General features: G+C 53.6%; 1 protein-coding gene across 2 annotated transcripts; it reads left to right on the top strand.

Annotated features, from left to right (window-relative positions):
• Nucleotides 1-101: 101 nt before the first annotated feature.
• On the top strand, nt 102-9,599 carry TAS1R1 (taste 1 receptor member 1). 2 transcript variants are annotated; one of them, XM_055306027.1, is made up of 6 exons: nt 102-845; nt 2,780-3,086; nt 5,717-6,478; nt 6,906-7,118; nt 7,428-7,548; nt 8,524-9,599. In XM_055306027.1, the coding sequence occupies exons 1-6, from the start codon at nt 655-657 to the stop codon at nt 9,453-9,455; spliced, it is 2,526 nt and encodes an 841-aa protein (XP_055162002.1). In that variant the 5' UTR covers nt 102-654; the 3' UTR covers nt 9,456-9,599. The 2 variants fall into 2 exon arrangements, with proteins under 2 accessions (XP_055162002.1, XP_055162003.1); XM_055306028.1 differs by lacking the exon at nt 6,906-7,118.
• The last annotated feature ends 307 nt before the right edge of the window (nt 9,600-9,906 follow it).

Genomic DNA, 9,906 nt, shown 5'->3' with positions numbered 1-9,906 from the left:
CACAATGATTCACTCAAAATTTCAGTGTCAGAAAACTGAGGACTGGGACCACATCAACTCAAAGCCATGTCTCATTGGTAAACTGAGGCCCAAGTAAAAGGTTCTAAAACCCACAGCTCCCTCCACCTTCTATCCCCTGGAGAAGCTGTGTCCCTGCCTCCTTTCTCTGACCACCGTCCCCCAAAATGCCAGGGCTCCCTTTCTTTCTTTTAAGTAGACTCCACGCCCAGGTTGGAGCCCAGCGCTGGGCTTTCACTCAAGACCCTGAGGTCAAGACCTGAGCCGAGATGGAGTCAGCTGCTCAGCCCACTGAGCCAGCCAGGCGCCCCAGGGTGGGGGGGCTCCCTTTCTGAGCCAGGTGAAGAAGCCACAAGCACCAGAGCAAGAACAGAAGCCACAACCATGCAGAGGAAGGGTCAGTGGCGGCCACCTGGTTTGCATCTGTTCTTTCCCCCTGCTGAGTTCCTGAGCAGGACCACAGGCCCAGAAGGCCACGGCAAGCAGCCAGGTTCCTACAACTGGATTTCAGCCCCACCCCTGGCACAAGCATGAAGTTGGGAAGCATCTGGGCAGCTGCCATCTATTCTATTTAAACGGCCAACCTGGTCAGAGGGCTCTGCTCGGCCATGCCAGGCACAGGACTGTGTGGCCAGCATGTCACTCCTGGCAGCTCACCTGGTCAGCTTGCAGCTCTCCCTCTCCTGCTACTGGGCCCTCAGCTGCCACAACACAGAGTCATCTCCTGATTTCAGCCTCTCTGGGGATTACCTACTTGCAGGTCTGTTCCCACTGCACTCTGACTGTCCCGGGGTGAGACGCAGGCCCACGGTGACCCTCTGTGACAGGTGAGTGAGGGGCCTGTGCCTAGAAGGACCTCTGCCTGCCCTTTCTGCCTCTGGGGCCGCCTCCTGAACTACCTCCAGTCCCTCCCCCTCCTAGGTCACTACCTTAAGCCCTGGCTGGACCTTCCCTGGTACTTCTGCTCAGGTTACACTTTGTTATTTTGTCTTCACTATTACAGTGCTTTGTATTGTAATCCCATTCCAGTTGATCCAGGATTTGTGACATAAGTAGGCAGCAAAGGTTAAGCAATCATGGCTTTTCCCTGCTTCTGTGTCCTCCCTATTCCTTTCTGGGTCTCCTGATGGTGAGTATGGTTTTCCATGCAGCGTAAATGGAAGGCACACAGCAGTAGATGCTTTAGCTTAGCAAAGATTCTTTAGATTGGTGCCTTGCCTTCATCAAGTCGACGGTCTTGGTAGAGAAAAGCATCTGCTTTTCTCCTAAAGAAGACGAGTGGTGGGCAGCCCCGGTGGCGCAGCGGTTTAGCGCCGCCTACAGCCCAGGATGTGATCCTGGAGACCCTGGATCGAGTCCCACGTCAAGCTCTCTGCATGGAGCCTGCTTCTCTTTCTCTGTGTCTCTATGAATAAATAAAATCTTTTTTTAAAAAAAGAAGAAGACGAGTGGTATCTGTGCAAGTCTAAGATCTGGGAGGCTTGAGGCTGGATCGAGACCCAGTGGCAGATGCCTTAAACATGAAGCACATCTGTCACACAGGAAGGTTCTGGAAAGCCTAGTGCATGAAGACTGGCCAAAGAGATACAGATAGGAGCTGGGAAGAGAAGATTTGGGGAAGAGGAGACACATGGATACCCACTTCTGAAGGTGTCATGGTGGGAGGCACTCACTGAGTTTCCTCCAAGGGACTCGAGGACAGAAGTGATAGAATGACGGAAGACCCTTCTAACAAGCAGAGAGGTTGGAAAGTGAAATGGGCTTGCACACTCTTTAAGCAGAGCTGAACCATGCCCCTTTTGGGATCCAGCTAGCAGTTCCCAAGAGGTAGGGAGGAACACAGGCCTTCACCCCATTCATGAGTGTCCTGGTGAGTAGCATTAGCTAAACAAGGTTAAACAGGTGTGTGGCTAACTTTATGTGTTAGCCTGACTAGGGTATAGTATTCAGTTGTTTGGCCAAACACCAGTCTAGATGTTGCTGTGAAGGTTAACATTTAAATCGACAGGTGAGGGCAGCCCTGGTGGCTCAGCGGTTTAGCGCCACCTTCGGTCCAGGGCGTGATCCTGGAGACCTGGGATGGGATCCCGCATCGGGCTCCCTGCATGGAGCTTGCTTCTCCCTCTGCCTGTGTCTCTGCCTCTTTCTCTCTCTCTCTCTCTCTCTCTCTCTGTGTATCTAATAAATAAATAAAATCTTAAAAAAAATAAATAAATCGACGGGTGAGTAAAGCAGATTGCCTTCCATTGTGTGGGTGGGCCTCATCCAATCAGTTGAAGACCTTAAGAGAAAAGACTGAGGTCCCCTAAAAAGGAAGGAATTCTGCCTTCAGACTCAAGACTGCAGCATCTACCATTAAGGGAATTTCTAACCTGCCCTGCAAACATCAGACTTGCCAGCCCCACAATCATACGAGCTAATTCCTTAAAATAACCTTTCTCTCTACATGTATGTCCAGTTGGTTCTGTTTCTCTAGAGAACCCTGATTAATACAGCACGTGTCTCTGATACAGGACTTCATCAGCCTTTCAATGCTAATATTCTTATCTGGGGAGGCATGGTATGTGGTTCCTCCAACTTGTTCCCCACCCCAACCCCTGCAAAGGCCTATTAACACAACTGTGTGTATGGTACAGGGCCCACATTGAGGTCACGGTTGTAGGGGACTGGACAGATGACCTCAGAGTTTCCTCTCTACCCCCCAAAGAGGGTTTCGGCAAGGCCTTGCCCTTCTCGGCTCTCAGCTTGGCTTTCTCTACAGGCCCAACAGCTTCAATGGCCATGGCTACCACCTCTTTCAGGCCATGCGGTTTGGCATTGAGGAGATCAACAACTCCACAACTCTGCTGCCTAATGTCACCCTGGGGTACCAGCTGTATGACGTGTGCTCAGAGTCAGCCAATGTGTACGCCACACTCAATGTACTCTCCACGCTGGGGACACATCACATAGAGATCCAAGCAGACTCTTCCCACTATTCCCCGGCTGCCCTGGCGGTGATTGGACCTGACACTACCAACCATGCTGCCACCGCTGCAGCCCTGCTGAGCCCGTTTCTAGTGCCTGTGGTAAGCTGGTGCCCTGACAGGGTGTCCATCTCCCCTTCTGTCAAGTCCAGTGTGGGCTAGGGGTGGTGGGCAGGAGCTACTGGGCCCCCAAGCCAGTCTGGGCCCCTGGATCTCCTGGGTGATCACTGCTCATTAGTCACATCGCGGGAGGCCCTGCCCCATCGCAATCTGCACTCCAGCATTTCTTCCCCCCAGGTGCTGCATCCAGACCCCTGGCCTCAATGCTCCTGAGAAAACCCATTCTCTGAAACTGCTGCCCTTTACTCTTCCCAACATTCCATCTCCCTTGTGAAGGATGGAACACTCTTTGTTTCCTACCCCCATGAACCTCTCTACTTCTCCCAGACCCTCCTTCCTTCCTGGCTTCCTTCCCTCCCTCCCAGGTCAGGCCTAGAGGTTTGGTTCTCCACTCAGGGTGCTGTCCCCCTGGGCCTCATGCTCTCCTCTGCTTGTTAGCCTCTCCTGCTTCCTCCTCCACCTCTCCTGGCCTTACCCCCTCCATCTTCCAGGCACCTCTGTTCCCAGCATGGCTCTCCCTCTGCCCTCTTTCTGTGGAAACTTATCTGCAGAGCTCTCTAGCTTTGTTTGCTTCTCCCTCTTGTCATTCGCTTCTCAGCCCCCTGCCCCAGCTGCCACCACTTGCTCTTGTGATCTGGAGAGCCTCTCTCACTTATGGCACCTCCCCCTCCTTAAGACCTGCCCTGTCTCACTTATGACACCTCCCCCTCCTCCTCAGTTTCCTTTAGACTCTCCTGAAGGTGGATGATTCCCAGAGTGCAGGATGCTCCCTTTCCTAGGCAGGTGTTGGGAGTAAAAATTTTACTCTACTCTTCAGGATTCTTCTGGCTGGTCTGAACATTAACATCTCATCTGACATGAGACAGATTAATAGGAGAAAGTCAAAGTTTTACAGGTATAGGGAATCCATAAAAACATGAGAAGTTCAAAGACAGGCAGAAATGGGGCTTATTTGCTATTCTGAACCAAGGAGAAACTGGTTGGGGTCTGGGACTTCAAAGGAGAGGAAGACAATTCGCAGGAAGAGAAAAGAAAGTAAATGCTGGGGGGATCCCTGGGTGGCGCAGCAGTTTGGCGCCTGCCTTTGGCCCAGGGCCCGATCCTGGAGACCCGGGATCGAATCCCACGTCGGGCTCCCGGTGCATGGAGCCTGCTTCTCCCTCTGCCTGTGTCTCTGCGCCTCTCTCGCTCTCTGTGTGACTATCATAAATGAATAAAAAATTTAAAAAAAAAAGAAAGTAAATGCTTAGTAAACAAATGTTTGCTGGGCCATCCAGGAACAATGGAACATAGAGAATTTCAACAAATCAGACTTTGCTAAGATCCCGCTGCCCACCATATCTAGTTCCTATTGTAATGCAGTTACCTATGGTGACAGCTCCCTCACCTAGAGCAGGTCAGCTAACTAAATTCTTTTAGGCAGTTAGGGGAAAGGTCAAAGTTTTTTTTCTTGAGTTTGTTGTGCCTTAGTTATTCCCAATTGGAAATTAACCCACAAGACAAAGTGGCATATCTTGAGGCAATTTATTCAGAACCCCTACACAAGCCATGGGCCCCAGTGGCTCAATTTCCTGTTCTCTAGCTTCTGTCCTGAGTTTTTTTTTTTTTTTAAGATTTTATTTATTTATTCATGAGAGACACAGAGAGAGGCAGAGACATAGGCAGAGGGAGGAGAAGCAGGCTCCATGCAGGAGCCTTATGTAGGACTCGATCCCAGAACTCCGAGATCATGTCCTGAGCCGAAGGCAGACGCTCAACCACTAAGCCACCCAAGCATCCCTTCTGTCCTGAGTTCTAAGCACTGAGCCTCATTTCTGGGTGCTCATCCAGGGTCTCCACTTCATGGACCCACAGGCCCCAAACTGAGCTTACCTCCCTATACAACTAGAGCTTCTTTTCTTCCTGCATCCCCCTTCTTGTCTACCTGCCTAAAGAGTGACCATCTCTACTCAAGCCAGGAACCCAACAGGCCTACCCAAATTCCTCTGTCCCACACCCCCATAGTTAGCCCATCACCATGCCCTCTGCTTCTACCCTCTAAATGCTTCCAGGTCCATCCCCTCTTCTTCATCACCACCGCCACAGCTCTAACTCAGACCACCAAGCGCTCTCATCTAGACGATCCCATCAGCCTTCTAGGGGTTCTCCCTGACTCTGCTTTTAAGCCTTTTCTAACATGTTCCTCATTGAAATGAGAGATACACTCCTAAAACACAAGCCTGAATATATCACTTCTCTGCCTAAATATTTAGGGGCTCCCAATGGCCTACAGATAAAGACCAAGTATCTTAGCCTGACAGTTAAGGCCCCCTTGGCCTAACCACATACCTACTTTTGTGCTCCTTCTGGCATCCAACCTCTTGGGTCATTTCACTCACTGTGTGCAGCTTTTGTTCCCTTCCTTTTCTTCTCTCAGAACTTCCTCCTTGGGTTTCTGCCTCTTTTCCGCATGTAACTCGTCAGCCTCCTATGTCCACTAGAGTTCTCCTTGAGAACCAGGGCAGGGACCATGTGTCCCTCATCCCTGGGTCCCGGTGCCCAGAACAGGGCCAGCACTTGGGGGCCCTGATTGAGACTGATGCCACTGAACTTGCTGAACTGAACCCCCGCAGATCAGCTACGAGGCCAGCAGTGTGATGCTTGGAGTGAAGCGGTATTACCCCTCGTTTCTGCGCACTATCCCCAGCGATAAGTACCAGGTGGAGATCATGGTGCTACTGCTGCAGAGGTTTGGGTGGGTCTGGATCTCATTGGTGGGCAGTGATGGCGACTATGGGCAGCTGGGGGTGCAGGCACTGGAGGAGCAGGCCACCCAGCAGGGCATCTGCATTGCCTTCAAGGACATCATACCCTTCTCTGCCCAGCCGGGTAATGAGAGGATGCAGAGCATGATGTACCACCTGGACCGAGCAAGGACCACTGTTGTGGTCGTTTTCTCCAGCAGGCAGCTGGCCAGGGTGTTCTTCGAGTCCGTGGTCCTGGCCAGGCTGACTGCCAAGGTGTGGATTGCTTCAGAAGACTGGGCCATCTCCAGACATATTAGCAGCCTGCCCAGGATCTGGGGCATTGGCACAGTGTTGGGCGTGGCCATCCAGCAGAAGCTTGTCCCTGGTCTGAAGGAGTTTGAAGAGGCCTACGTCCGGGCAAAGAAGGCAGCCCATAGGCCTTGCTCCAGGGACTCCTGGTGCAGCAGCAACCAACTCTGCAGAGAGTGCCGAGCTTTCACAGTACAGCAGATGCCCACACTCGGAGCGTTCTCCATGAGCTCTGCCTACAATGCCTACCGGGCTGTCTACGCAGCAGCCCATGGCCTCCACCAGCTCCTGGGCTGTGCCTCTGGAGCCTGTTCCAGGGACCGAGTCTACCCCTGGCAGGTAAGGTGGCCCTACCCCTGGCACCCTGAAACAGGGTGCTTTCCTGAGGAAACCAGAGTGATCACTCTCTGCCCAACTAAGTGTTGGGGGCAGAGGACAAAGGCCATTGACCAGAAGGCTGATCCCCTCTCTTAGGCTTCAATTCTCTGAACCTCAGCCCCTCTCACTCACCATGCTTCATATGCAGGACTAAAAATCACTGTAAAGGGGTCCTTTGTTAGAAACTACCTCTCAGAAGGCTGGTTGGGAGGGTTGAGGGGTTTCCTTGGAGGGGAAGGAGGGCTCTGAATTTCCAGATGGCCTGAAACCACCCAAATAGAAGCATAAGGCCCCAGGCACTTGATTCCTGATCCTTCCAGGTCTGGGTGGGTTGAGGAGGAGCAACATTTGCCATCTACGGCAGCTCCCTGATCCCTGTGTATTTCAGCTTCTAGAGCAGATCCGCAAGGTGAATTTCCTTCTACACGAGGACACTGTGATATTTAATGACAACGGGGACCCTCTCAGTGGCTATGACATAATTGCCTGGGACTGGAGTGGTCCCAAGTGGACCTTCAGGGTCATTGGCTCCTCCACGTGGCCTCCAGTTCAGCTGGACATAAATAAAACCAAAATCCGGTGGCACGGAGAGGACAACCAGGTAATAGAGACATGGTCACTTACCAGATGACTGCTTTATGAGCAGCCTGAAGCCCAAGGATACTGTTGACATAGCTTACACAGAGCAGGAGGGAGATCCCAGGTACCAGGCCAACATGCCTCTATCCAGCCCTGCTGGGGAAGCCCCACAGGCAGCACCCAGATGGCCTGCTGCGCTGGTTTATAAAACCAGGGGTTCTGCTCTGGGAGTGAGCTGTGAAGGCAGATGCACAGAGACTATTTCCCATTCCACCTGTGAGTATTCCTTGACTTGGCCATGTGGTTACAGAACACCTGTGGCTTCTTGCAGGTGCCTGAGTCTGTGTGCTCCAGCAACTGTCTTGAAGGGCACCAGCGAGTAGTTGTGGGTTTCTACCACTGTTGCTTTGAGTGTGTGCCCTGTGAGGCTGGCACCTTCCTCAACAAGAGTGGTGAGTGATCAAGTGAGTGGGTGAAGGACTGGGCACTCCTAGGGTCTGTACAGCAGAAGAGGGGCTCTCCCTCGGGTCACACATGCACAGAACCAGGGCCTTGCTTGCTTCACTGATAGTTAGGTATAGGCTGAAGAATACCTGTCACCAGACTGAATTCTGAGGAAGCAGAAAGAAACAACCTGTTAAAATCCTCAGGCCCACTATGTCTTTTACTAGAGAGCTCCCAGCCCCATTCCTACAGGCACAATTTTATCCTAAATTCAACCTCTTTATGCAAGCAGAGGTAGCTCCGTTCCCTTGTACCCTTCCCTGCTATCTGTGTGAAGTCCCTTCTATTGCCTATGCTGTAGCTAGCACCTGAACAGCTTGGCCTGAAGGAAGGATACTGTATCTGCAGCTGAAAAAACAGCATACTATACCCAGTGATGCAAGGCCAAGATCAGAGAGCAAATTAAGGCAACTAAGGGCTCAGCCCAGAGTTGGACACCATGAGCCACATTCTTTTCCTTTTATGATCTCCATGGGCATGGGAACGCATCTCTTCTGTTCTCAGAGTCAGAGAAACCATAGAGTGGCAGCACAGGAAGGTGGATTTGGCTAGGTGGATTTTAGCACGGAAGTGCTGGGGAGAGAAGAAAATGCCCTTCCTTTGGGGCTGGCTGCTCCTATTGGATCATAGCCTCACTGGCAGGTGGACAGAGCAACCAGAGTAAAGCCCTCCCTAGGGACCTCTTGGTTTGCAAGCCCTTTCTGGGATCACGAGCCATACAGAACTTACCCAAGGGTCTCCAGAATCTAATTCACACAGGCATCTTGAGGAAACACATGGCCTCAGGACCCCACTCAGGGCTACCCCCATCTCCAGCTCCTGTGGTATCTCCCTCACAGCACTTTGCAGATCAATGTGGTCTCCCTTCCTCATTCCTGAACTGCTCCACTAGCCCTTAGGAGTCCCTCTGCCTTTCCTTCCAGACCTCCACAGCTGCCAGCCTTGTGGGAAAGAAGAGTGGGCACCTGAGGGAAGTGAATCCTGCTTCCTACGCACTGTGGTGTTCTTGACTTGGCATGAGCCTATCTCTTGGGTGCTGCTGGCAGCTAATACGCTGCTGTTGCTGCTGGTGGCTGGGGCTGCTGGCCTGTTTGCCTGGCACTTAGACACCCCGGTGGTGAGGTCAGCTGGGGGCAGGCTGTGCTTCTTTATGCTGGGCTCCCTGGCAGGGGGCAGCTGTGGGCTCTATGGCTTTTTTGGGGAGCCCACCCTGGCCACATGCTTGTTGCGCCAAGGCCTCTTTGCCCTCGGCTTTGCCATCTTCCTGTCCTGCCTGACAATCCGCTCCTTCCAACTGGTCTTCATCTTCAAGTTTTCTGCCAAGGTACCCACCTTCTACCAGGCCTGGGTCCAAAACCATGGTCCCCGCCTCTTTGTGGTGATCAGCTCCATGGCCCAGCTGCTCATCTGTGTAACTTGGCTTGCGGTGTGGACCCCGTTGCCCACCAGGGAGTACCAGCGCTTCCCTCAGCTGGTGGTGCTTGACTGCACGGAGGCCAACTCCCCGGGCTTCATGGTGGCCTTTGCCTACAATGGCCTGCTGTCCGTCAGCGCCTTTGCCTGCAGCTACCTGGGTAAGGACCTGCCGGAGAACTACAACGAGGCCAAATGCGTCACCTTCAGTCTGCTCCTCAACTTCGTGTCCTGGATTGGCTTTTTCACCACAGCCAGCGTCTACCAGGGCAAATACCTGCCCGCGGTCAACGTGCTGGCGGCGCTGAGCAGCCTGAGCAGCGGCTTCAGCGGTTATTTCCTCCCCAAGTGCTACGTGATCCTGTGCCGCCCAGATCTCAACAGCACCGAGCACTTCCAGGCCTCCATCCAGGACTACACGAGGCGCTGCGGCTCCACCTGACCCCGCCTCCCCTGTCCCGAGGGCCGAGGGTCAAGCGTGGCGCGCACGCCCTGCGCCGTCCCGGAGGCCTTTGGACTCTTCAGTTTGGGCTCGGGGAGTGTAAGGTCGCCGGAGGCCGCCCCGGGCTCCCAGGCTCTGCCAATAAAGCGCTGAAATGTGCGTCCTGGCTGCGCTTGCTGTCTGGGGCCAGGGTGGGGCGCGGCCTCCAGCAGGCTGAGGGCGCCGCGGGGGCCAACCGCAGCCGGAACCCGGGACCCCGCCCCAGCCCCGCAGCAAGCCGTCGCCCAGCTTGCCGTTGCTAAGCAACATCGAGAGCTGAGCCAAACGCCGAGCGCACGGGGCCTGGACCCCTCTCCCCATTCCATTGGCCGTTCTCTGCTTGGCCACGCCCTCGAGGGCGGAGCCAGAAGTCCAGCACCCCCCAGGCTTTCGCCCCTTCCGGCGCGCCCTG

The sequence above is a fragment of the Nyctereutes procyonoides genome, unplaced genomic scaffold (genome assembly GCF_905146905.1).
Source record: "Nyctereutes procyonoides isolate TBG_1078 unplaced genomic scaffold, NYPRO_anot_genome, whole genome shotgun sequence".
Taxonomy (NCBI): domain Eukaryota; kingdom Metazoa; phylum Chordata; class Mammalia; order Carnivora; family Canidae; genus Nyctereutes; species Nyctereutes procyonoides.
Note: the sequence above shows the minus strand (reverse complement) of the source record. Positions and strands in the feature narration are given on the sequence as shown.

Excerpts from the sequence above, each read along its gene's own strand:
- TAS1R1 (XM_055306027.1), top strand. The coding sequence starts at position 655 with ATGTCACTCCTGGCAGCTCACCTGGTCAGCTTGCAGCTCTCCCTCTCC. Across the intron at positions 846-2,779 it reads ACGGTGACCCTCTGTGACAG|GCCCAACAGCTTCAATGGCC; the intron begins GTGAGTGAGGGG and ends CTTTCTCTACAG. Across the intron at positions 6,479-6,905 it reads ACCGAGTCTACCCCTGGCAG|CTTCTAGAGCAGATCCGCAA; the intron begins GTAAGGTGGCCC and ends TGTGTATTTCAG.